This window comes from Balaenoptera musculus, unplaced genomic scaffold, assembly GCF_009873245.2.
Source record: "Balaenoptera musculus isolate JJ_BM4_2016_0621 unplaced genomic scaffold, mBalMus1.pri.v3 scaffold_140_arrow_ctg1, whole genome shotgun sequence".
NCBI lineage: Eukaryota > Metazoa > Chordata > Mammalia > Artiodactyla > Balaenopteridae > Balaenoptera > Balaenoptera musculus.
This window is the reverse complement of record NW_023503227.1, coordinates 288-27,894: the sequence shown is the minus strand read 5'-3', so window position 1 is coordinate 27,894 and position 27,607 is coordinate 288. Positions and strand designations below refer to the sequence as shown.

Genomic DNA, 27,607 nt, shown 5'->3' with positions numbered 1-27,607 from the left:
CTGGCTTGCTGTAACATTAAATGTAATTCGTGTTACTTTTTTCTATGACATCATATTTTTTTCAAAAATCTTTAAACATTTTATTAACTTTGAAGAAGGAATAAGAATAGCTCCTTTAGAAACTAGACACACTGAAGCACTGATCTATTCACAGAGCTTCTACACAGATGAAGAAGTTTACTTCAAATGGCCAAAAAATAGTACAGAAGACCTATACTCAGAAAGATTGAGAAAAATCCATCTCTAGAAAGCAGGTCAGATGGACTCAAAGACCTCACCGAATGTAGGAGAATCACTGGTAAGCCACGTAAAGCCTTCTGCTGGGGCATAAAGGTAGGAACCAGTCCATGTAGTCAAGAAAACGCTCTTTTTCTTCCTGATCTCAATGCCTGTCTCCAGTCTGGGTTCACAGAAAGGTCCTGATCATTTGAACTGGTTGTCAATCAAGGTTCCCTTCATTTTCGCTTTCTTGGCTTCCAGTTCAGCCTGGAAAGGAAGAAAAGTATACGTCCTGATACATGACATGAAATTCTGATTTTCCTGCCTTATTCTAACTGCCCCAACACTATCCCCTCATGCTCATTTAGTATACAACTAGAACCGTGTTTCTAAAATTGTGATGAAACTCTAGCAACTGCTTTCCAACCTTTCTGATGTTATGACACACATTGAAGATAATAATATCTGTATGGTAAAATGGGGTAAACACACAGGGCTGTGGTCTATCAGTGTAGGGATCCCACAGCTCCAGGACCCCTGAAGGACTGGAGGAATCAATATCATGACATATCAGTATCCTATTTGTGGCAGAACAGGAGGAAGAACACTGTTCTAGAACAGTGCTACTTAAAGTTGTGCGGTCCATGAAGATACCCACAAAAATTGAGAGTAAGCATTTAGAAACTTTTATAGCAATTTGACAGAGGAATAATAAAGTAAAATAACCTCGTAAGAAGAATTCAGGCAAATTCATTTTTATTGCATTTTATAAATTACAAATCTACTCTTGACAAATTTTAAAACAAGAAGCAAGCACTGGTCCTTCACCTCAGAAAATCTGATAAGCACTGCTCTAGATCACTATGGCAAGGTAAAGCAGCTCTCAAGACCCACTACCTCTGTCACCAAAAACTGCTCTACAGTCAGTAGAATAGACTGGTATACTTTTCGATGAGGCACCAATGCTGGGATGTCTGAGTTGAAAGAAATATCATAAGTAACTTATTATCAGGAAAACAGAAACATAGGCACCATCACATACAGACGTGCGTGCTCCATAAAGAGCCCAGGAATAGTGCAGACAGTGGTGGTGGAAGCAGTGCTTTAAGAAGCAGCGACCAGCCCCAATCCTGGCGCCCCAATGTAGCCCCACTGTATGCCTCATACCCTGGGAGAGCACCCATGAGCCCCGATCTTGAACTCCTGACCTCGGACCACAAGTAGCAGATTAACTTATCATTCTCGTTAGGGTTGGCTAACAAGAACTATCATCTGGGGCCTGGATCCTGTGGTCACTGTCCCAGAGTAGGGTATGTACTGACAGCCACGGCCCACGGTTAGACACCTGGCAGCCAGCCACACCATAACCCCCGACAGACTTCCGAAAGGATTCCCGTGCCTGCCGGAGGGTCTTTCAGACCGAGGAACCCAAACAGTCCAGCCCAGCGCCTGCCACCCCCCGCCCCCGCCACTCACCAGCTCCTGCAGCCGCCTCTTGCTCATGCCTTTGCGCTCCAGCTGCTTTTCAATCACCTTGGCATTCTGCGCATACGAGTCAGCAACTTCTCTCTGAGGGAAGAAAGAAGCACCCTTAGGCCAGCAGTCTCACCAAAGAGGAGCAACAGAGACCTCGGGAGAAGTTTATACACCTCAAATTATGAAATTATTACTGAAATGGCAAGACTCTGCTCCCTTTCAACTCTTCAGCTTTTCCATAATCCGGGAGAGTCAGGTTTCAACCGAAACCACGTTTAAATAACAGATAACATCTCTCTGTAAACATCATTATACTGAAATACCATAAAGGTAATTGCTGCTCTTGCTAAGGACAGACTCCCACACCATCAGAGCTGGACTGGAAGGGACTTGAAATTGCTGAGCCCAGTAGTTTTTCAACTGAAGAGGGATGAGGAGGGATTTGCCCCCTAAGGCATCTCAAAAAACAGTATGAAAAAAATGACTGATCTAGTCCAACTCCCTGCTCCTTATCTTACAGAGATGTCCCTGAGATCCAGGGAAACAGGAACCAGCCCGGTATCACAGCGTTCCTTAGTAGCAGAGCAAGATCTACGAGTGAAGTTTCTAGTTATTCTGTTACTCGATGCTCTGGCTCGAGAGTCCCCTCCCCCCGCCCCCCATTCCAATTCCCCCGAGAGCAGAAGCACTTACAGCCTCAATCTCCTCTTCCTCTTCATCAATAGTAGACACAGTGACAGAGCTGAACTTGCCCATGTCTTTAGTCCGTTTCGTCATCATCACCTGGAGTTGCAGGAAGAGGAATCAGTCTAGTTCACCTCAAGAGGCTCTGTGAGTCGTGTGTGTGTGAGTGTGTATGTGTGAGTGGGTGTGTGCAAGTGTACAAGCCTGGCTCCTGGGGGCAGGGGACCTCCTTGGGACAGGCTGGCCTATCTAAAAGTGCCCATCTTTTAATCTGCATTATATTTTTCTAGTATTTGCCATCACGGGTTTTTAAAAGTATATTTAAAGACTAGCCTTATTCATTCAATTTTAATTGTTCACGTTGGAAAAAGAAGAAATTTCAAAGGAAGTAAATGTGAATAAAAACCATACAATTTCTAACTTTACTCATAGAGCAGATGTAGGAAAGAAAAGAGAACACATAATAGGTGTTACAATTTTGTAGCATCTGCTCATACACAAAAATGGCATTCTCTTAATAAAGAGAGCACCCATAAAGGGCAGTTTCTCATGCACCATAATCTTATTTAAAATTTTAGGGCTAAATCTGTAGCTATATTAACCCATCTGTCTCCTTCAGTGATAATTACCTTCTTAGGAGGCTCTTGTTTCTGAGTATATATGTTCGTCTTCCCAAAACCCTGACCAAACTTGACTACTGCTCCATCCACAATGAAGGTCACAGGAGCATTCTTCGGTTGGGACTGGTAGAAGAGTGGCAGCCCGCACCTGCAAACAGCAGAGTGAATCTCAAGGAGGCCTCAGAATCCAAATCCCCAAAACGGTGCTTCACAAAGCGTGCTTAGACTCTGGGAATATTTGTGTTCGTGGCATAAACTGATGATTAGCTCTTCCCAGTGTTTCCCAAAACAACTTGATAAGAATCACTGATGGCTGGGCTTCTACGGCTGGGCATGTGGGATCTTCCCAGACCAGGGCTCGAATCCGTGTCCCCTGCATTGGCAGGCGGATTCTTAACCACTGCACCACCAGGGAAGTCCTGGTTGGTCACTTCTATTATACTTCTTCAGCCAAGTGAAGTAGACCCATACCCATAAGATATGATTAAAGTAGTCTAACAAATCTAATGTGGCTGTAAACTAAAATGCCTTCTTAGCCATTTCCGTGCTTTAATTCTAGTCTGAGTCTTCTGAGAGCCAAAATTGAACTGTAATTCATCAACAAGATTAAACTTATTATAGTTTAATATTCTCACTGTTAACAGCCTAAAGCTGGAAATCATATATATCTTTAAATAATAGTCTCTAAAGTTCTTGGGTCTGTAGTCCTATGACAGAGTTTATAAATAAGTTTGTATTAAATTACACTATGTTGGGATTTCCCTGGTGGCGCAGTGGTTAAGACTCTGCACTCCTAATGCAGGGGGCCCAGGTTCAATCCCTGATCAGGGAACTAGATCCCACATGCAGGCTGCAACTAAGAGTTTGCATGGCACAACTAAGGAGCCCGTGTGCCACAACTAAGGAGCCTGCCTGCCACAACTAAGACCCGGTGCAACCAAAATAAATAAATAATAAATATCAAAAAAAAAATTACACTATGTTACATTTACCATATGACCCAACAATTCCACTCCAAGAGAAAACACATATTCCCAAAAGATTTATACTAGAATGTTCATAGCAGCTTTATTTATAATAGCCAAAGCCATTAACAACTCAAATGCCCTTCAACAGGTCAATGGTTAAACAAACTGTGGTGCCATGACTACTACTCAGTGATAAAGAGGAACAAATTACTGATACACATAACAACTCAAATGAACCCCCAAAGCATCATGCTACTTGAAAGAAACCAGATGGAAGAGATACATATTGTATGTAGTAGAACACATACTGTAGAATTTACATCACATTTTAGAAAAGGTAAAACCATGGTAACAGAAGGCAGATCAGTGCTGGCGAGGGGAGGGGTGAGGAAGGAGACTGATTGCAAAGGAGCACTGGAAACGTCTATGTCACAGGAGTGGTGATGTTACATGGCTCTATGTTTTTGTCAACACTCATCAAACTGTACACTTAGGAAGGGCAAATTTTATTATATATAAGTTACACCTCAGTGAAAAAATAATACTATGTTTAAAAACCCATTTTTGGGCTTCCCTGGTGGCGCAGTGGTTGAGAGTCTGCCTGCTAATGCAGGGGACATGGGTTCGAGCCCTGGTCTGGGAAGATCCCACATGCCGCGGAGCAACTGGGCCCGTGGGCCACAACTACTGAGCCTGCACGTCTGGAGCCTGTGTTCCGCAACAAGAGAGGCCGCGATAGTGAGAGGCCCGTGCACCGCGATGAAGAGTAGCCCCCGCTTGCCGCAACTAGAGAAAGCCCTAGCACAGAAACGAAGACCCAACATAGCAATCAATCAATCAATAAAATAAATAAATCTTTAAAAAAAATAAAATAAAAAAAAATAATAATAAAAACCCATTTTTGTGGCCAGCTGGTCGGAGATGTAACTTGGTCAGTTGCATCTCTTTAAGAAGCATATTGGTATTTGCATAATTGAAGTTTGAAGGCAGGAAAGATTATAGGGACAAAGATATAACAGAGAATTGTCTCCAAATGATCCTTTTCCTAACACATCATTGCCTCTACTTGCTTATGCTCGGAGAAACCCACACTGTTAATACTTACTTTGCACATTTCTTCCTGTACTGTCGTTCAATGCCTTCAGGCCTGCACAGAAAATGGAAGTTAAAAAAAAAAAAAGATACGAACAAATCTCATAACCTACCAACCTCACTAGCTCATTTCTTCAAATGCTAAAAGGGCTTTTCAAAAGTTATCCTTTCATAGCTCAGCTGCTTATTTACACATGTATTCATTTTAAAGCATTCCTTCCTTCCACAAACACTTACTGAGCCCCTAAAATGGGGCAGGCACCTCCCTGACAAAGGAGGAGGCGCGGTAGTAGCTGTGGTCACGGCGGCAGTTGGGGTCACAGTAACAATGACAACAATAACAAGAGTGGCGATCACTGGTATAGCTTTTATTATGTACCAGGGGCTGTTCTAAACTGTATGTGTACTAGCTCATTTGATCCTTACAACAACCCTGTGAGGTAGGCCATGTTATCATTCCCATTTTACAGTTGAGGGCGCCTAAGCACAAAGCAGTTACATAGTTCACCCAAGGTCATAGAGTTAGGAAGTAGAATACGTTGAATTCAAGCCCCGGCAGTCAAGCTCAAGAGTCCATGCAACACTGCCTTAGATAATCAACTGGGAAATAAAGATTCTTCCACCCATCCAGTTGCTTAACAGAAACCTGGGACTCATCTTTGTCTTCTCTTTCCCTCATCTCCCACAACCTACTTCGTCAGCAAATCCTGTGGATTTTACTGTATCTACAAAAAAGGTCTTGAACCTGTCTACTTGTCTCCACCCTCCTGCCACCATCTCAGCCCACGGCACCAGTATCTCTGCCCCAGACTATTGACACAGCTTCCTGACCGGTCTCTGCACTTTCCCTTCCTGTTTCGATTTTTAAAATAGGTAACATGTGCACATGGTATATGAAAGAGTATAATGTGAAAGGTAAATATCCTCCCTACTCATCTTCCACATACCCAGTTCTCTTCACCAGAGGCAAATACTGTTTCCGGTTTCCTCAGTTCCTCCCAGAAAGAGTCGATGATACAACCAAAGAATCCTTCTTGGCATATAAAGAAAATATTTTTTTCTCTTCCTTTTAAGACAAATGTAGCATACCTTACACTACTCTCTACCTTTTTGTTCACTTAAAAATCATTTTTATTTTAAACTTAATTTTATTTATCTTTTTATACAGCAGGTTCTTATTAGTCATCAATTTTATACACATCAGTGTATACATGTCAATCCCAATCGCCCAATTCATCACACCACCACCCCCCGCCACTTTCCCCCCTTGGTGTCCATACGTTTGTTCTCTACTTCTGTGTCTCAATTTCTGCTCTGCAAACCGGTTCATCTGTACCATTTTCTAGGTTCCACGTATATGCGTTAATATACGATATTTGTTTTTCTCTTTCTGACTTACTTCACTCTGTATGACAGTCTCTAGATGCATCCACGTCTCTACAAATGACCCAATTTCGTTCCTTTTTATGGCTGAGTAATATCCCATTGTATATATGTGCCACATCTTCTTTCTCTATTCGTCTGTCGATGGGCATTTAGGTTGCTTCCATGACCTGGCTATTGTAAATAGTGCTGCAATGAACATTGGGGTGCATGTGTCTTTTTGAATTATGGTTTTCTCTGGGTATATGCCCAGTAGTGGGATTGATGGGTCATATGGTCATTCTATTTTTAGTTTTTTAAGGAACCTCCATACTGTTCTCCATAGTGGCTGTATCAATTTACATTCCCACCAAGAGTGCAAGAGGGTTCCCTTTTCTCCACACCCTCTCCAGCATTTGTTGTTTGTAGATTTTCTGATGATACCCATTCTAACTGGTGTGAGGTGATACCTCATTGTAGTTTTGCTTTGCATTTCTCTAACAATTAGCGATGTTGAGCAGCTTTTCATGTGCCGCTTGGCCATCTGTCTGTCTTCTTTGGAAAAATGTCTATTTAGGTCTTCTGCCCATTTTTGGATTGGGTTGTTTGCTTTTTTAATATTGAGCTGCATGAGCTGTTTATGTATTTTGGAGATTAATCCTTTGTCCATTGATTCATCTGCAAATATTTTCTCCCATTCTTTTTTTTTTTACCATCTTTATTGGAGTATAATTGCTTTACAATGGTGTTTTAGTTTCTGCATTATAACGAAGTGAATCAGTTATACATATACATATGTTCCCATATCTCTTCACTCTTGCATCTCCCTCCCTCCCACCCTCCCTATCCCACCCCTCTAGGTGGTCACAAAGCACCGAGCTGATCTCCCTGTGCTATGCGGTTGCTTCCCACTAGCTATCTATTTTACGTTTGGTAGTGTATATATGTCCATGCCACTCTCTCACTTTGTCCCAGCTTACCCTTCCCCCTCCCCATATCCTCAAGTCCATTCTCTAGTAGGTCTCTGTCTTTATTCCCCGTACCGCTAGGTTCTTCATGACCTTTTTTTTTCTTTAGATTCCATATATATGTGTTAGCATACTGTATTTATTTTACTCTTTCTGACTTACTTCACTCTGTATGACAGACTCTAACTCCATCCACCTCACTACAAATAACTCAATTTCGTTTCTTTTTATGGCTTTCTTTCATGTGTTTGTTGGCAATCTGTATATCTTCTTTGGAGAAATGTCTATTTAAGTCTTCTGCCCATTTTTGGATTGGGTTGTTTGTTTTTTTGTTATTGAGCTGCATGAGCTGCTTGTAAATTTTGGAGATTAATCCTTTGTCAGTTGCTTCATTTGCAAATATTTTCTCCCATTCTGAGGGTTGTCTTTTGGTCTTGTTTGTGGTTTCCTTTGCTGTGCAAAAGCTTTTAAGTTTCATTAGGTCGCATTTGTTTATTTTTGTTTTTATTTCCATTTCTCTAGGAGCTGGGTCAAAAAGGATCTTGCTGTGATTTATGTCATAGAGTGTTCTGCCTATGTTTTCCTCTAAGAGTTTGATAGTGTCTGGCCTTACATTTAGGCCTTTAATCCATTTTGAGTTTATTTTTGTGTATGGTGTAAGGGAGTGTTCTAATTTCATACTTTTATTACATGTACCTGTCCAGTTTTCCCAGCACCACTTATTGAAGAGGCTGTCTTTTCTCCACTGTATATGCTTGCCTCCTTTATCAAAGATAAGGTGACCATATGTGCGTGGGTTTATCTCTGGGCTTTCTATCCTGTTCCATTGATCTATATTTCTGTTTTTGTGCCAGTACCATACTCTCCTGATGACTGTAGCTTTGTAGTATAGTCTGAAGTCAGGGAGCCTGATTCCTCCAGCTCCATTTTTCGTTCTCAAGATTGCTTTGGCTCTTCGGGGTCTTTTGTGTTTCCATACAAATTGTGAAATTTTTTGTTCTAGTTCTGTGAAAAATGCCAGTGGTAGTTTGATAGGGATTGCATTGAATCTGTAGATTGCTTTGGGTAGTAGAGTCATTTTCACAATGTTGATTCTCCCAATCCAAGAACATGGTATATCTCTCCATCTATTTGTATCATCTTTAATTTCTTTCGTCAGTGTCTTATAATTTTCTGCATACAGGTCTTTTGTCTCCTTAGGTAGGTTTATTCCTAGATATTTTATTCTTTTTGTTGCAATGGTAAATGCGAGTGTTTCCTTAATTTCACTTTCAGATTTTTCATCATTAGTGTATAGGAATGCAAGAGATTTCTGTGCATTAATTTTGCATCCTGCTACTTTACCAAATTCATTGATTAGCTCTAGTAGTTTTCTGGTAGCATCTTTAGGATTCTCTATGTATAACGTGATACACCATATTAACAAATTGAAGGAGAAAAACCATATGATCATCTCAATAGATGCAGAGAAAGCTTTCGACAAAATTCAACACCCATTTATGATAAAAGCCCTGCAGAAAGTAGGCATAGAGGGAACTTTCCTCAACATAATAAAGGCTATATATGACAAACCCACAGCCAACATCGTCCTCAATGGTGAAAAACTGAAACCATTTCCACTAAGATCAGGAACAAGACAAGGCTGCCCACTCTCACCAGTATTATTCAACATAGTTTTGGAAGTTTTAGCCACAGCAATCAGAGAAGAAAAAGAAATAAAAGGAATCCAAATCGGAAAAGAAGAAGTAAAGCTGTCACTGTTTGCAGATGATATTTTCTCCCATGCTGAGGGTTGTCTTTTCGTCTTGTTTATGGTTTCCTTCACTGTGCAAAAGCTTTGAAGTTTCATTAGGTCCCATATGTTTATTTTTGTTTTTATTTCCATTACTCCAGGAGGTGGGTCAAAAAAGATCTTGCTGTGATTTATGTCAAAGAGTGTTCTTCCTATGTTTTCCTCTAAGAGTTTTATAGTGCCCGGTCTTACATTTAGGTCTCTAATCCATTTTGAGTTTATTTTTGGGTATGGTGTTAGGGAGTGTTCTAATTTCACACTTTTACATGTCCCTGTCCAGTTTTCCAAGCACCACTTATTGAAGAGGCTGTCTTTTCTCCATTGTATATCCTTGCCTCCTTTGTCATAGATTAGTTGACCATAGGTGCGTGGGTTTATCTCTGGGCTTTCTATCCTGTTCCATTGATCTATATGTCTGTTTTTGTGCCAGTACCATATTTTCTTGATGACTGTAGCTTTGTAGTATAGTCTGAAGTCAGCGAGTCTGACTCCTCCAGCTCCGTTTTTTTCCCTCAAGACTGCATTGGCTATTCGGGGTCTTTTGTGTCTCCATACAAATTTTAAGATTTTTTGTTCTAGTTCTGTAAAAAATGCCATTGGTAATTTGATAGGAATTGCATTGAATCTGTAGATTGCTTTGGGTAGTATAGTCATTTCCACAATATTGATTCTTCCAATACAAGAACATGGTATATCTCTCCATCTGTTAGTATCATCTTTAATTTCTTTCAACAGTGTCTTATAGTTTTCTGCATAGAGGTCTTTTGTCTCCCTAGGTAGGTTTATTCCTAGGTATTTTATTCTTTTTGTTGCAATGGTAAATGGGAGTGTTTCCTTAATTTCTCGTTCAGATTTTTCATCATTAGTGTATAGGAATGGAAGAGATTTCTGTGCATTAATTTTGTATCCAGCAACCTTACCAAATTCGTTGATTAGCTCTAGTAGGTTTCTGGTGGCATCTTTAGGATTCTCTATGTATAGTATGTCATCTGCAAACAGTGACAGTTTTACTTCTTCTTTTCCGATCTGTATTCTTTTTATTTCTTTTTCTTCTCTGATTGCCGTGGTTAGGACTTCCAAAACTATGTTGAATCACAGTGGTGAGAGTGGACATCCTTGTCTCATTCCTGATCTTAGAGGAAATGCTTTCAGTTTTTCACCATTGAGAATGATGCTTGCTGTGGGTTTGTCATATACGGCCTTTATGATGTTGAGGTAGGTTCCCTCTATGCCCACTTTCTGGGGAGTTTTTATCATAAATGGGTGTTGAATTTTGTCAAAAGCTTTTTCTGCATCTATTGAGATGATCATACGGTTTTTATTCTTCAATTTGTTAATATGGTGTATCACATTGATTGTTTTGCGTATATTGAAGAATCCTTGCATCCCTGAGATAAATCCCACTTGATCATGGTGTATGATCCTATTAATGTGTTGTTGGATTCTGTTTGGTAGTATTTTGTTGAGGATTTTTGCATGTATATTCATCAGTGATATTGGTCTGTAATTTTCTTTTTTTGTAGTATCTTTGTCTGGTTTTGGTATCAGGGTGATGGTGGCCTCATAGAAGGGAGTTTGGGAGTGTTCCTTCCTCTGCAATTTTTTGGAAGAGTTTGAGAAGGATGGGTGTTAGCCCTTCTCTAAATGTTTGATAGATTTCACCTGTGAAGCCATCTGGTCCTGGACTTTTGTTTGTTGGAAGATTTTTTATCACAGTTCCAATTTCATTACTTGTGATTGGTCTGTTCATATTTTCTATTTCTTCCTGGTTCAGTCTTGGAAGGTTATACCTTTCTAAGAATTTGTCCATTTCTTCCAGGTTGTCCATTTTATTGGCATAGAGTTGCTTGTAGTAGTCTCTTAGGATGCTTTGTATTTCTGCAGTGTCTGTTGTAACTTCTCCTTTTTCATTTCTAATTTTATTGATTTGAGTCCTCTCTCTCTTTTTCTTGATGAGTCTGGCTAATGGTTTATCCATTTTGTTTATCTTCTCAAAGAACCAGCTTTTAGTTTTATTGATCTTTGCTACTGTTTTCTTTGTTTCTATTCCATTTATTTCTGCTCTGATCTTTATGATTTCTTTCCTTCTGCCAACTTTGGGTTTTGTTTGTTCTTCTTTCTCTAGTTCCTTTAGGTGTAAGGTTAGATTGTTTACTTGAGATTTTTCTTGTTTCTTGAGGTAGGCTTGTATAGCTATAAACTTCCCTCTTAGAACTGCTTTGGCTGCATCCCATAGGTTTTGGATCTTCGTGTTTTCATTGTCATTTGTCTCTAGGTAGTTTATGATTTCCTCTTTGATTTCTTCAGTGATCTCTTGGTTATTTAGTAACGTATTGCTTAGCCTCCATGTGTTTGTGTTTTTTACGTTTTTTTCCCTGTAATTCATTTCTAATCTCATAGCATTGTGGTCAGAAAAGATGCTTTATATGATTTCAATTTTCTTAAATTTACTGAGGCTTGATTTGTGACCCAAGATGTGATCTATCCTGGAGAATGTTCCGTGCACACTTGAGAAGAAAGTGTAATCTGCTGTTTTTGGATGGAATGTCCTATAAATACCAATTAAATCTATCTGGTCTATTGTGCCATTTAAAGCTTGTGTTTCCTTATTACTTTTCTGTTTGGATGATCTGTCCATTGGTGTAAGTGAGGTATTAAAGTCCCCCACTATTATTGTGTTACTGTCAATTTCCTCTTTTAGAGCTGTTAGCAGTTGTCTTATGTATTGAGGTGCTCCTGTGTTGGGTGCATATATATTTATAATTGTTATACCTTCTTCTTGGATTGATCCCTTGTTCATTATATAGTGTCCTTCCTTGTCTCTTGTAACATTCTTTATTTTAAAGTCTATTTTATCTGATATGAGTATTGCTACTCCAGCTTTCTTTTGATTTCCATTTGCATGGAATATCTTTTTCCATCCCCTCACGTTCAGTCTCTATGTGTCCCTAGGTCTGAAGTGGGGCTCTTGTAGACAGCATATATATGGGTCTTGTTTTTGTATCCTTTCTGCAAGCCTGTGTCTTTTGGTTGGAGCATTTAATCTATTCACGTTTAAGGTAGTTATCAATATGTATGTTCCTATTACCATTTTCTTAATTGTTTTGGGTTTGTTTTTGTAGGTCCTTTTCTTCTCTTGTGTTTCCCACTTAGAGAAGTTCCTTTAGCATTTGTTGTAGACCTGGTTTGGTGGTGCTGAATTCTCTTAGCTTTTGCTTGTCTGTGAAGCTTTTGATTTCTCCATGGAATCTGAATGAGATCCTTGCCGAGTAGAGTAATCTTGGTTGCACGTTCTTCCCTTTCATCACTTTAAGTATATCATGCCACTCCCTTCTGGCTTGTAGAGTTTCTGCTGAGAAATCAGCTGTTAACCTTATGGGAGTTCCCTTGTATGTTATTTGTCTTTTTTCCCTTGCTGCTTTCAATAATTTTTCTTTGTCTTTAATTTTTGCCAATTTGATTACTATGCGTCTCGGCGTGTTTCTCCTTGGGTTTATCCTGTATGGGACTCTCTGAGCTTCCTGGACTTGGGTGGCTATTTCCTTTCCCATGTTAGGGAAGTTTTTGACTATAATCCCTTCAAATATCTTCTCGGGTCCTTTCTCTCTCTCTTCTCCTTCTGGGACCCCTATAATGCGAGTGTTGTTGCGTTTAATGTTGTCCCAGAGGTCTCTTAGGCTGTCTTCATTTCTTTTCATTCTTTGTTTCTTTATTCTGTTCCTCAGCAGTGAATTCCACCATTCTGTCTTCCAGGTCACTTATCCGTTCTTCTGCCTCAGTTATTCTGCTGTTGATTCCTTCTAGTGTATTTTTCATTTCAGTTACTGTATGTTCATCTCTGTTTGTTTGTTCTTTAATTCTTCTAGGTCTTTGTTAAATATTTCTTGCATCTTCTCGGTCTTTACCTCCATTCTTTTTCCGAGGTCCTGGATCATCTTCACTATCATCTTTCTGAATTCTCTTTCTGGAAGATTGCCTATCTCCATTTCATTTAGTTGTTTTTCTAGGGTTTTATCTTGTTCCTTCATCTGGTACATAGCCCTCTGCCTTTTCATCTTGTCTATCTTTCTGTCACACTTAAAAATCTTGCTCAAAAAATATATGTGATCCTTCCCCATCAACTGATAAAGAGTTGCTTCATTCTCTTTAAGGGCCACATTCCATCCATTTGTATGGATGAAGCAAAATGTCTTTTACCTGCTGGATAAACTCGTAGAGTGTATCCACTTTAAATTCTGATAGATACAGCCAAATCACTCTCTAGAGAAGTTGAAGCAATTTATACCCCCACCACCAATGTGAGACTTCCTGTTTCCTTACAGTCTCACCGACACAGTATGTTATTAAAATGTATTATTGCCAATCTGGCACGTGAAAAATGTGATCTCATAATTTGCATTTCTTTTTTTAAACAGCGAAGTCAGGCATCTTTTCATATATTTAAGAGGCATTTGTATTTTCTTTTCTGTGAACTGTCAGTTCATATTTTTGGTGTATTGCGTTGTCTTTTTATTTTATATTATGGAGACTTGCAAACATTAAGGGGCCTTGCAAATATTTCTTCCCCAGTTTGACATTTGTCTTTGACTGTTTCCCCCCGTGGAAATTTTAGATTTCTGTGTGGTCAAATCAATCGTGTGTATGATAGTTAGGCCTTCTCCACTCTAAATTCATATCTAAAATAAAAATTCTGATCGCTTATTCTAGAACTTTCTTCCATTACCATCTCACTCTAAATCATTATCTAAATAGAGGCAAGAGTGGCTTCCCAAGACAGCTAGAATAAAATGCAAACTCCTTACCATGGCCTTCTAGGCACTGACTGAGCAGAGAATGGGGCCCAGCCTCATCTCCTACATTCCCTCCCTACCTCACTGTGCACTCTCGCACCAGCCTTCTTTTGTTCTTGGAACAAACAAGTGCTTTCCCACTTCTGAACTTTCACACACACTCTTCTCTCTGCACGGAATGCTCTTCTCACCACTTTGCCAAGCCTGTCGCATTCTCATCTTTTTTGGTCTCAGTTCAACTATCACCTAGACATAGAGGCGTTCCCTGAACACCTTTTCGAAGAGGTTTTCATGTGATTCTGTATGAGCCCTTTGTTTCATTCATATGACTTACCATAATCATAATTACTTTATTTTTCTGTCATCCCACTAGACTGCAAGGTCCATGAGATCAGAGGTCAGTGGAGACCATGCCTGTCTCACACACTATCCCCAGAGCTAAGCATAATACTGCAATAAATACTGACTAAATGAATTCTTATACGAATTTCAGTTTAGTGAGGAAAATTATAACCATGGAGGTAAGTTCTTAAATGGAGGAATGTATACAGTGTAATGGGAACACAGAGGTGGGAGCACCAAGTCCGTCTGAGTCAGTCATGGAAGGCTTCATGCAGGTGTGATGTTTAAGTCAACAGTCCTGATAGAAAACAGTATTTCAGGCAGAGGGAGAACTATGTGCAAAAGGCAAAACAGTACAGCATATTCACAGAATTACAAATAGTCTAATGTTCTTGGGACCTAAAAAAATCAAGGGAGTACTACTGATCTTACAGACATAAAAAAGATTCTAAGATTATACTATGAACAACTATGTACCAACAAACTAGATAACCTAGATGAAAAGGACAAATTCCTAGAATGATAGAATAACACAAACTACCAAAACTCACTGGAAAAGAAATAGAAAATGTGAATAGACTACAACAAGCATAAAGAGATTGAATTAGTAATCAAAAAACTTTGCACAATGAAAAGTCCAGGACCAGTGGCTTCACTGGGGAATTCTACCAAAAGTTCAAAGAAGAATTAATACCAATGCTTCACAAACTTCAAAAGAGGAAGAAACACTTCCCAACTCATCCTATGAGGGCAGTATTACCTCAATACCAGCCAAAGATATCACAAGAACAACAAAAACAACAAACTAGAGATCAATATTGTTTAAGAATATACAGACAAAAATCCTCAAAACAAAAAATAAATACAGGGGCTTCCCTGGTGGCGCAGTGGTTAAGAATCCGCCTGCCAATGCAGGGGACACATGTTCGAGCCCTGGTCCGGGAAGATACCACATGCCGCAGAGCAACTAAGCCCGCGAGCCACAACTACTGAGCCCATGTGCCACAACTACTGAGCCTGCACGCCTACAGCCTGTGCTCCGCAACAAGAGAAGCCACCGCAATGAGAAGCCCGTGCACCGCAACGAAGAGTAGCCCCCACTTGACGCAACTAGAGAAAGCCTGCACACAGCAACGAAGACCCAACGCAGCCAAAAATAAAATAAATAAATAAAATTTTAAAAAAATACAGGCAAAACTGAATCAAGCAACATATAAAGAAGGTTTACACCACATGGCCAAGTGGAATTTATCCCAGGAATGCAAGATGGGTGCAACATACAAAAAAAGATCAATCAATGCGATACACTATAATAATAGAATAAAAGAGAAAACACACATGATCATCTTAGCAGATGCATAAAAAGCATCTGACAGGGCTTCCCTGGTGGCGCAGTGGTTGAGAATCTGCCTGCCAATGCAGGGGACACGGGTTCGAGCCCTGGTCTGGGAAGATCCCACATGCCGCAGAGCAACTGGGCCCGTGAGCCACAACTACTGAGCCTGCGCGTCTGGAGCCTGTGCTCCGCAACAAGAGAGGCCGCGATAGTGAGAGGCCCGCGCACCGCGATGAAGAGTGGTCCCCGCTCGCCGCAACTGGGGAAAGCCCTCGCACAGAAACGAAGACCCAACACAGCCATAAATAAATAAAAAATAAATAAATTTAAAAAAAAAAAAAAAAGCATCTGACAAAATTCAAAGCCCCTTCAATACACTAGAAATAGAAGGGAACTTCCTCTACCTTAAAAGGGGCATCTATGAAAAATTCACATCTACTAAGCCACATAAACTAACATCATATTTAATGGTGAAAAACTGAAACCTTTCCCTCTAAGATCAGGAAGAAGACAAGGATATCCTCTCAACACTTCTATTCAACACTGTACTGGAAGTTCTAGCCAGGGCAATTCGGCAAGAAAAAAAAATAAAAAGCATCCAGATTGGAAGGGAAAAAGTAAAACCATCTCTATTTGCAGATGATATAATCTTATACATAGAAACCCTAAAGCATACACACACACACACACACACACTATTAGGACTAATAAACAAGTTTAGCAAAGCTGCAGGATATAAGATCGATATTCACAAATTAATGGTAGTCTTATACACTAGAAATGAACAATCCAAAAACGAAGTTAAGAAAACAAGTCCAGTTACAATAGCATCAAAAAGAATAAAATACTTAGGAATAAATTTAACAAAGGAAGTGCATAACTTGTGCACTGAAAACTACAAAACATCGCTGAAAGAAATTAAAGACCTAAGTAAATGGAATGACACTTCATGTTCATGGATTGAAGACTTAATATTGTTAAGATGGCAATACTTTCCAAATGAATCTACAACTTCAACACAATCCCTATCAAAATCCCAGCTGGCTTTTTTGCAGAAATTGACAAGCTGATCCTAAAATTCACATGGAATTGTAAGGAATCCAGAATAGACAAAACAGTCTTGAAGAAGAACAAAGTTGGCGGACTCACACACAATTTCAAAACTTAATACAAAGCCACAGTAATCAAGACAGGGTGGTACTGGCATAAGGACAGACATATAGGTCAATGGAACAGAACTGAGAGTCCACAATAAACCGATACATATATGGTTAATTTATTTTCAGTGGTGCCAAGACCATTCAATGGGGGAAAGAATAGTCTTTCAATAAATAGTACCAGGATAACTGGATATCCACACACAAAAGGATTAATTTAGATCCCTACCTCACACTATGTACAAAAATTAACTCAAAATGGGGAGTTCCCTGTTGGTCCAGTGGTTAGGACTCTGCATTTTTCCACTGCAGGGGGCCCAGGTTTGATCCCTGGTCAGGGAACTAAGATCCCAGAAGCTGTGTGGCATGGCCAAAAAATAAATAAACAAAAAATTTAAAAATTAACTCAAAATGGATGAAAGACTTAAAGGTAAGAACTGGGACTTCCCTGGTGGTCCAATGGTTAAGACTCTGCGCTTCCAGTGCAGGGGGTGTGGGTTCGATCCCTGGTCAGGGAACTAAGATCCCACATACCAAGGTGCAGCAAAAAAAAAAAAAGGTAACAACCAAACCTATAAAACTGTTAGAATACATAAGTATAAATCTTCAAGACCTTAGATCAGGCAATGGTTTTAAAAATATGACACCTACAGCACAAGCAATCAAAGAAAAAATAGATAAATGGGACAATTAAAATGAAAACCAGGAATACCATCAAGAAAGTGAAAAGGCAACCCACAGAATGGGAAAAAATATTTGTAAATCATATATCTGATAAGGGACTAGTATCCATAATAAAAAATTCTTACAACAATAAAAAACACAAATACTCCATTTAAAAAACGGACAAAGAATTTTTTTTTAATTTATTTATTCTATTTATTTATTTTTGGCTGTGTTGGGTCTTTGTAGCTGTGCGTGGGCTTTCTCTAGTTGCGGCAAGTGGGGCCTACTCTTCATTGCAGTGCGCGGGCTTCTCATTGCAGTGGCTTCCCTTGTTGCGGAGCATGGGCTCTAGGCGCGCGGGCTTCAGTAGCTGTGGCACGTGGGCTCAGCAGTTGTGGCTCGCGGGCTCTAGAGCGCAGGCTCAGTAGTTGTGGTGCATGGGCTTAGTTGTTCTGCGGCATGTGGGATCTTCCCGGACCAGGGCTCGAACCCATGTCCCCTGCATTGGCAGGCAGGTTCTTAACCACTGTGCCACCAGGGAAGCCCAAAAATGGACAAAGAATTTGACTAGACATTTCTCCAAAGAAGATACATAAATGACCAATAAGGACGTGAAAAGCTCAACATCATTAGCCATCAGGGAAATGCAAATCAAAACCACAATGATACCATCTCATACACACTAGGATAGCTATATCAAAAAGGCAGACAATAACAATTATTGGCAAGGATGTGGAGAAACAGGAACCCTCATACACTACTGGCAAGAATGTAAAATGGTGCAACTGCTTTTGAAACCACTCTTCCAGGTCCTCAAAAGGTTAAACACAGAGTTACCATATGATCCAGCAACTCATACATATCCACCCATGAGAACCAAAAGCATGTTCACACAAAAACTTGTACACAAATGTTTACAGCAGCATTAGCCATAATACTTTAAAAAGTTAGTTTAAAAAAAACAAAAGGGGCTTCCCTGGTGGTGCAGTTGTTGAGAATCCGCCTGCCAATGCAGGGGACATGGGTTCGAGCCCTGGTCTGGGAAGATCCCACATGCCGCGGAGCAACTGGGCCCGTGAGCCACAGCTACTGAGCCTGCGTGTCTGGAGCCTGTGCTCGGCAACAAGAGAGGCCGTGATAGTGAGAGGCCCACGCACCGCGATGAAGAGTGGCCCCCACTTGCCGCAACTAGAGAAAGCCCTCACAGAGAAACAAAGACCCAACACAGCCATAAATAAATAAATAAATTTAAAAAAAAAAAAAAAAAAAAAAAACACAGGACTTCCCTAGTGGCGCAGTGGTTAAGAATCTGCCTGCCAATGCAGGGGACACGGGTTCGAGCCCTGGTCCAGGAAGATCCCACATGCCGTGAAGCAACTAAGCCCGTGTGTCACAACTACTGAGCCCACGAGCCTAGAGCCTATGCTCTGCAACAAGAGAAGCCACCGCAATGAGAAGCACGCACACCGCAACGAAGAGTAGCCCCCACTGGCTGCAACTAGAGAAAGCCCACGCGCAGCAACGAAGACCCAACGCAGCCAAAAAAGAACGATTTATTGAGTCATTCTACACATGGATGAGCCTTGAAAATACACTAAATGAAAGATGGCAGTCCAGTGGTTGGGACTCCATGCTTCCACTGCAGAGGGCACGGGCTCAATCCCTGGTCGGGGAACTAAGATGCCGCAAGCCGCATGGCACAGCCAAAAAAGAAAAAAAGTTCATCTTCCTGAGATATTGAGGCTCTAATACAAATAAGACAAGGGTTTTAAGTGGTACAATTATAAAGAAGTGATTAATATGAGCTAGATATTTGGACTTAATGGACCTTGATTTTCTTTCTTGTCCTTAATCTCTAGGAATATGTGAGATAGGAAAGGCCAAAGACAAAATAAAACATTCTCCCTGGTTGTGGTAGCAGCATCTAAGATGGCCCCAATGATTCTCGCCCCCTGGTATTGACATAATAATGTCAATAATCCTTGTATAATGCCCTCCCACAATGAACAGAGCTGACCTGTGACACCAATAAGACATTGAAGAAATGATGGTGTGTAACTTCTGAGTCTTGGTCATAAAAGACATTATAGCTTCCAACTCGCTCTCTCTTGGATTACTCACACTGTGGGAAGCCAGCTGCCATGTCACGAGGATACTCAAGCAGCCCTATGGAAGATCCTTGTTCTAAAGAACTAATGCTTCTTCCCAACAGTTAGCACTCAGCTGCCAACCATGTGAGTGAACCACCTTGGAAGTGGAACCTCCAGCCCTAATTAAGACTTCAAATGACTGCACCCATGGTCGACCTCTTAACCACAGCCTCATGAGAGATGAGAACCATCCAGCTAAGCTGTTCTTAAATTCCTGACCCACAGAAACTATATGAGATGATCAATGCTTGCTGTTCAAAAAAACAAACAACAACAACAAAAAAAAACCATAGGAATACCAGGAGATGAGGATGAACAGGTAGGCTAGGGCCAGATCATAGACAGCCTTCAGACTTGGATTTTATCCTGCTAGCCAGGATCTTTTAAATTGCACTCCACAATGATCCCTAAATGAAATCGGATAGGAGAAAGGGGAGAAGTCCTTAATGGGTTGGGCTCAACTCTTCCCCAATCAGAGAAGCTTCTTGCTTATTTATACTTCTGGTAAAAATTTCATTTGAAGAAAGGATTCATTGTTTAAAAACGTTTGAAAGGCACTGCTGTAGGTGATGAAGAGTCACTGAAAGATTTGAAGGAGGAAACTGACATAACGTGCATGTGGGATCATTCAGGCAGTAGACGATAGACTGGAGGAGAGCGGGGGGTGGGGGGAGGTAAGAGGACACTTCGATAGCCCAAGCAAGTGATGCTGGGTACCAGAATGATGGCAGTGTGGCAGGGCTGAACAGGAGGAGGCAGCCACAAGACAGACTAGAAGGTAGAATCGACAGTACATGGTGAGTGACTGGATGTGTGCAGGGGATGGTGGGGGGCAGGGATGGATGAGACAAAGACAGGACTGGCTCCCAGATTTCTGCCCCGGGCCACTGCGTGAATGGTGATGTCATCGTAGGAGGAGGAAAAAGAAGGAATTGTGTTTAGCTGACACCTTCAGAGACCTGACTGCAGTGGCTTCAACACAAGAGTTTCTTCTCACGTACAATAAGTGTAGAGGAAGGCGGTTCCTGGTAATGGTTGAGACTCAAGGATAGCATGGCAAAAACTCTGCAATCCTTGTGGCCTTCCCTTTCCAGTCCCAGGATGGCTGCTGGTGCTCCAATTATCACGCCCGTTTTCCAAAAAGCAGGAAGGAATGAGAAGAGTAAAAAGGACTTTCCTTGGAAGCCCCACCCAACAACTTCTACTTCTGTCCATTTTACTTGGCAAAAGCTAAGTCACCTTCAGAATCTTAGGGGGTTTTTGGAGTGGGGAGAAGCTGGAATATGTACCCTATCTTTACAGACACTGGTATATAGGCAGGAAAAACAGAAGAGTGTTGGAGTGGTGCTGAGTGAACCAATCTGTGGGACTTTCCCAAGTTAGAGAAATGAGTTTGGCTTTAGTCATGCTGTATCTGAGGTAAAACATCAGGTGAAGAGGTAGAATAGGTAGTTAGATATACAGTTCTGGGCACAAGAGAGACACGGAGGCAGATCTAGATTTTGTGAGTCATCAGCATATAAGCGTAACTGATGCCATGAGAGGTGGTGAGAATGGCCAAGGAGAGTATAGAGAGAGAGGGGATAAAATCAAGGTCAGAACCCTGGGGAATGCCAACATTTAAGGGGCAGGAAGAAGAATCCAGAAGACTGAGAAAGCCAAAGAAGTAGAAGGAGAATCACAAGAGTAGTTTCACAGAAGTCAAGGAAGGAGACAGCATCAAGGGAGGCATGGTCAACAAAGATCCAGATAGAAAAGCACCCACTGGATGGGCAACTGGGGAAGCAATGGATGAGGGAGGGAAGGTAGCAGGGAACAACAGAGTCAAAGGAGAGGTACTTTAGAATGGAAGACTTGGAGGTGGAAAGTGACAGGCTCCAGGGCATGCATTAGGCAGACTGCCATATTTTCAGTAACTGGGGCTCCCACACTCATCTGGCTAAAGAACAGGAGGGGTAAGATCAGACTGAAATTTCACCCCTGCTAAGAAAGGAGCATGCTAAAGTGGGCCCTTGGAAAGACTGTTCATGATTAGAGCAGGAACTATGTCAACCAAGGGGGAAGTCTACCATGCCTTGTGGGTAAACTCTGAGAGCTCTGTGGCCCAACAGAGTCACTGGGCCAGAGGCCACTGGCCTGTGCAATACCCGGCACTAAGGCTGGGCCCAAAGCTGGCTCACTTCCAGGATCAGGCCGACTGGATCCCAGGGTTGCCACTTCAGCCTGGGGCCTCCCAGTTTTCTGGCCTACAGGTGAGGGCATCTGCCTTATAGTGCCATAGGAGCCTGTGGCCTAGTTGTGCTGTTAGATTACTTTCTGTATTAACTAATATATATACATTTAATACATATTATCTAGAACTGTTATATATAATTATGATACATGTAATAAATATTTTAGCAATCCTAAAGACAGTCAGTTGAGAATTTTCAAAATCAGAAACCTAAATAAAGGTTAACAGAGGGAGAAAAAGCACAAGAGAATGGATTAGCTTTAGATAGGGCATGTTATTTATAAACCTTCCTATATACCACAACGGAGGACTTCCCCAATGTTACCTGGAGGGCCTTCCTTTGTGAATTTCATATGTTTTATAATCTGTGTCCCCACTTGTATCCTGTATATAAGCAATTTTCTCTTCAACTACATAATTCTAGAAGCCCAGTTGTCACAGTGGTGCCTGATTTGGTACTGAATGTCGCCTAGCAATAGTTTCTAACTGTTTTCATTAGCGTGGGCTGATAACAGTTTGGTTTCTTAAATAAACATAGCTAGATGTCAGCCTGTAGCTTTTTCTGGTTCAACACTAGAATATAAGCTCTGTACGGGCAAGGTTCTTTGCTTGTTTACTGGTTGTACTGGTTTGGATAGTGTCCCTTAAAAAGTTATGTCCTTCCAGGAACCTCAGAGTGTGACCTTATTTGAAAAGAGGGTCATTGCAGATATAACTAGTTAAGATGAGGTCACAGAGATGAGCAGAATGTTCCCTTAATTTAATATAACTGGCGTCCTTATAAGAAGAGAAGAAACAGAGACAGAAACACAGGGGAAAAGCCATACAATGTTGCAGACAGAGACTAGAGTGATGCATCTACAAGTCAAGAAATGTCAAGGACTGCCGGCAAACACCAGAAGCTAGGAAGGGGCAAGGAAGGCTCCTCCCCTAGAACCTTCAGAGAGAGCATGGCCCTACCGACACAGTAATCTCAGATTCCAGCCTCTAGAACTGTGAGACAATTCATTTCTGTTGTTTTAAGCCACCTAGTTTATGGTACTCTGTTATAGCAGCCCTAACAAACTAATATACTAGTATATCCCAGACTTTTAGTACAGTACCTGGTACACAGTAGGAGCTCAATAAATGAAATATTTGCTGAATGAATGAATGGACTTAGAGCAGGATGACCTCTCTGTGGCATCTGGCACCTGTTGATGACCACCCCCTTCCCTCACTTCTTGAAATTCTCTCCTCTTCTGTTTTCCACATCACCAGGTTCTCCTGGTTATGTTCCAATTATTTTGTCTGCTTTTCAAACATCAGTGTTTCCCAGGATTATGCCTTCAATCGTCTCTTCTTGCTCCACACACTTTCCATGTAATTGTATCCCTTCCCAGGTTTCAATTCCCCATATACACCAAGGACTCCCAAATCTAAAACAGATCTAACCATGTCACTCCTCTACTTAAAAAAAGAAGATGGCTATTGCCTAAAGATAAAGTCCAAACTTGTCTACTTTAGCATTCTACTCTGTCCTCACCCCAGGATGCATGAACCCCCTCCTGTAAAGTAACTTAGGCTCTAGCCACAAGGGACTACTTAAATTTCCCAGGCACACCATATTTGATGCTTTTAATGCTTCCAGAGTCCCTCCACCTGGAATGCTCCTCCATCTACTTGGTGAAATCCTAGTTCAAGGCCAAACACAAATGCCACCATCTTCTGGTGTCTTTCTTGACCACCATTCAGGCAAGATGATCTGCTGCTGTCTGTTTTCCCATAGGCTTCTGTTCACCACACCAGTATTTTATCATATCACTATAGGTAATCTGTTCCCTCACTGAGCCATGAGCTCTTTAATGGTAAGGACAGTGCCTTATTTATCTTTGCAGATCCAGTCCCTAGCTCAGTGCCCGGCACCTGGTGTGCTGGAGATTACAGGTTGAATGAACTCATTCTGCCTGCAAAAACCCCAAATTACAGCTATCAAATGGCAACAGAATCACATCTCAGCACCACTTCAACAAAGCACAATAAAGATATGGCTGCATTAACAGAAGTTAGAGACCCACCACAAATGTCAAAGTATTGGGCCCCAAATGGATGACCTGTTCCACACTAGATGGGGTATTCATACTCCTCAGAACTAGACCCCAAGACAACCAGGAAATCCTAGACAGAGAACATCAACCTCTTACCTCCGAAGATACATAGTCTCCTCGTCTTCTGTGTTACAAAACTTGTGGGCGTGTTTGGCAGCATCAATCACACGGGACCGATCCCGGGGCCTCATGGGCAATTTCTCCAACTGACAGTCTGATGGAATGGAGAAAGATTTGGTCACGAGAGCCACTGAAAAATACCCTGAGGCAATCAGAAGCTTTCAGTGGGGCCCTTAGCACTGTAATTTTTACTATAATTATCACGCTTATTGAAGCCTATTATTGAATGTTCCAACTAAAAATGACTTGGTGTCAGGAGACCTGGATTTTAGCCCCAGCTCTGGCTAATCACTTCCTCTCTAGGGCTCTTTCTCCTTACTTGATTATATTATCTCAAAAGTCCTTCCCACACTGCAATTCAAGTTTTCTATGAGTATTACTGATCCTGGTACACTTGGCTTGTGCTATAATGCATTAGAATGAGAAGAGACGATCAAGCGTCCTGGAATGCCTATGAGGAAGGCATCGATTGGAAAAGTTGGATAAGTGCTTCGGAAAGGAGAGAGTGGGTATGCTATTATATATATGGGATGTGAATGACCCATCCCAGTTAGAGGAGTCCTAATCCAAAAGCAATGAAAACATACAGGAAATAAATTAGGTACAGTTATAAAGCAGACGGAAAATTGATACAATGCAAATTAAGTACCTAAAGGATGACAGAGAAGTCAAGTGATCAGAGTGATTGGAGATTCATGGAGGAGGTGGAGAGGGGAGTTAGCATGAGGCAGTTTGCACATCAGCTCGTGACTCTTCTCAACGACCTGCCGGAGTAGACATTTACTATTCCTAGCTTAAAAGTAAGGGAATTGAGGATTAGGAAGGCTAAGAGGTCGGCCACGCATTTAACAGGAAGCAGAACAAGAATTCAGACCCATCTCTAAGTGATCAAAAGGGAATTCATTTACTCAGTAAATACGGGAGGGCCTTCTATGTACCAGACACAGTTGGAACACTGTGCTGAGGATTCAGCAAAGAACCGGGCAGACAAAGACCCTGACCTGATGAAGTTTACAGGCCAGCAGAGGAGGCAGAAATTTTCAAATTAATAATTATATAACATGATCTTGGATAATGATAAGTGCTAATACAAAAAGTTAGACAGGATATTAAGAGGATGCACAGTGATCCAGATAGTGATAAGTGCTACCCAGAAAAATCAGGCACGGTAAGAGGAGAAAGAGTGACAGGGGTGCTATTTTAGATAAGGTAGTCACGGAAGGGTTCTCCAAGGAAGTGACATTTCAGCAGAGACCTGAATGAAGTAAGGGGGCATGGAGGGGAAAGGGTTTGAGGCAGAAGAAATACCAATCCCAAAGGCCCTGCAGGCAGGAACATTTTGACATGACAGAGAAAAATCAAAAAGGCCACTGTAGCTGGAGTGCAGTGAGCAAGGGAAAGAGTGTTAGGAGATGAAATCTGAGAGATAGCTGGAGGTCTGATCACACAGGGTCTCGTTATGGCCTTTGGTCTTATTCTTGGCGTTACAGGAAAACACTGGTTTGGAACAGGACTCTGGGGACAAAGAGTGGTGAGCAAGAGACTACTGTGGCAATCCAGGTGAGGGATGGCGGTGGCTTGGAGAAATGGAGGTGGTCAAAAGTAGATTCTAGATAGATTTTCAAGGAAGCACCTGCAGAATTTGTTGATGGACTGGATGAAGAAGTCAAGAATGATTCTGAGATACTCTGTGAAGAGTGGTACCACTGACTGTGATAGGCAAGTCTGAGAGGAACAGTGGAGAGCAGAAAGTAGGAGATCATGAAGTTAATTTTGAACATGGTCTCCCTCTCTCTTTTCTTTTTTTAATTTTTAAAAAATTGTATTTAAGTATAGTTGATTTACAACGTTGTGAGAACACGGTCTCTTTAAGAGGTCCATTAGCCATCCAAATGGAGACGCGGAGTAGGCAGCTGGAGTTTGAGAAGAGGTGCAGGTTAAAGAGGAACATTTGGGAGTCATCAGCATATAGACGGTATTTAAAGCTTGGGAATGGTTGAGATCGCCTAAGGAGTGAGTACAGATTGAGAACACATGAGAGGACTGAGCCGTAGGGCCGTGCAATGCGTAAAAGTCTGAGACAGAAAAAGGAGCCAGACACTGAGAAGGGGGAAAATCAAGGTAGGAGAAAAATCAGTAAAGTGTGGAGTCTTGGATGCAAATGAAGGGTTTCAAGAAGGATGGAGTGATCATCTGTCAAATGCCACTGAGAGGGGATTTACATGAGCACTGATAATTGACCACTGTAACTGGTAACACGTTCGTTAGTAACTTTGACAAATATGATTTGGATGGTGAGGTGAGAAGGAAAGCCTGCTTGAAGTGAGGGCAAGAAGGAACGGGAAGTGAGGATGCAGAGACAGCCCATATAGGTAATTCTTTTTAGAAGTTTTGCTATAAAAGAAGCAAAGAAATGAGGTTATAGCTGGAGGAGAATGTAGGATCAATGCGGGTAGGAGGTTATTTTCACGTAACATCAGAGCTGTTAAAATATCCTTGTATCCGGCAGAAAGGTTACAAAGTTTCTAGACGCAGAGCGGGAGGAGAGTGAGTATATTTTTTATGGAAGAGCAATTTAGTTTTGAGAGAGGTCTGGATACAGAATCACATGGTTAAACAGAAAACCGAAAAGCTGCCCTGGAGTGGGGCTGGATGGGTACGGAGGATTTTGATGGAGAAGGAAATCCTCGCATAGACTCGGCTGCCAGATCACAGCCAGAGGAAATGCGCCCTCGAGAACCCGAAGTTTCGCTCCTTGCAGACTACTCACCCAGCACCAGGACCATCTGGCCGCATAAACAGTAGTAGACGTGAAGGGGCTTCTCGCCGTCGTCATACTCCTCCCGGTCCCGGGTGTCGGAGCAGACTACGGACCGGGAAACTACTTTAGGCATAGCTCAGAGCAGCAGCAGGAAAACAAAAGGCAAAAGTAAGAGTCGCGCAGAAATGACGTCACTCGCGCGTCGCGGCTCTCCCCTACCTAGGCTGCTCACGTGTCCGTAGTAGTCGTGTGTGCTTCCCGGCCGTACCATTAGGCTAAGATGCATGGGGACACCCTGAGTCTCCCAGAACCTGACCTAAGTTCTCTGGGACTGCTTTACTTGGGACACTCTTAATAATTTACATTATTCATTTATATTTCTATACACGTATACGTATGTATATGCATATATACATATATATGACTAGATATAAGAAAGAACTATTTACACTTTATATGCATGATACAGATTTTAGGTGTGCCTCTAAATATGATTTTGATTGGCTGTATTCAGGATGAGTACCTAATGAAGTAGAGGAATGTTAAAAATTGAGATCTAATTCACATAACATAATTCACCCTTTTTTTTAAATTAATTTATTTTTTGGCTGTGTTGGGTTTTCGTTGCTACACACAGGCTTTCTTTAGCAGCTAGAGGGGCTACTCTGTTGCGGTGCGTGGGCTTCTCACTGCAGTGGCTTCTCTTTGTTGCAGAACATGGGCTCTAGGCACGAGGGCTTCAGTAGTCGTGGCGCGCGAGCTCAGTAGTTGTGGCTCATGGGCT

At 41.5% G+C, this 27,607-nt stretch overlaps 1 protein-coding gene across 2 annotated transcripts; it reads right to left on the bottom strand.

Annotated features, from left to right (window-relative positions):
- Window positions 1–14: 14 nt before the first annotated feature.
- Window positions 15–27,016, bottom strand: CUNHXorf56 (chromosome unknown CXorf56 homolog). 2 transcript variants are annotated; one of them, XM_036841241.1, is made up of 7 exons: window positions 26,833–27,016; window positions 24,039–24,156; window positions 5,073–5,114; window positions 3,009–3,147; window positions 2,389–2,478; window positions 1,696–1,788; window positions 63–486 (listed from the first exon to the last, which is right to left on the bottom strand). In XM_036841241.1, the coding sequence occupies exons 1-7, from the start codon at window positions 26,954–26,956 to the stop codon at window positions 424–426; spliced, it is 669 nt and encodes a 222-aa protein (XP_036697136.1). In that variant the 5' UTR covers window positions 26,957–27,016; the 3' UTR covers window positions 63–423. The 2 variants fall into 2 exon arrangements, with proteins under 2 accessions (XP_036697137.1, XP_036697136.1); XM_036841242.1 differs by lacking the exon at window positions 5,073–5,114 and having other exon boundaries at window positions 15–486; window positions 26,833–26,990.
- Between the last annotated feature and the right edge of the window lie 591 nt (window positions 27,017–27,607).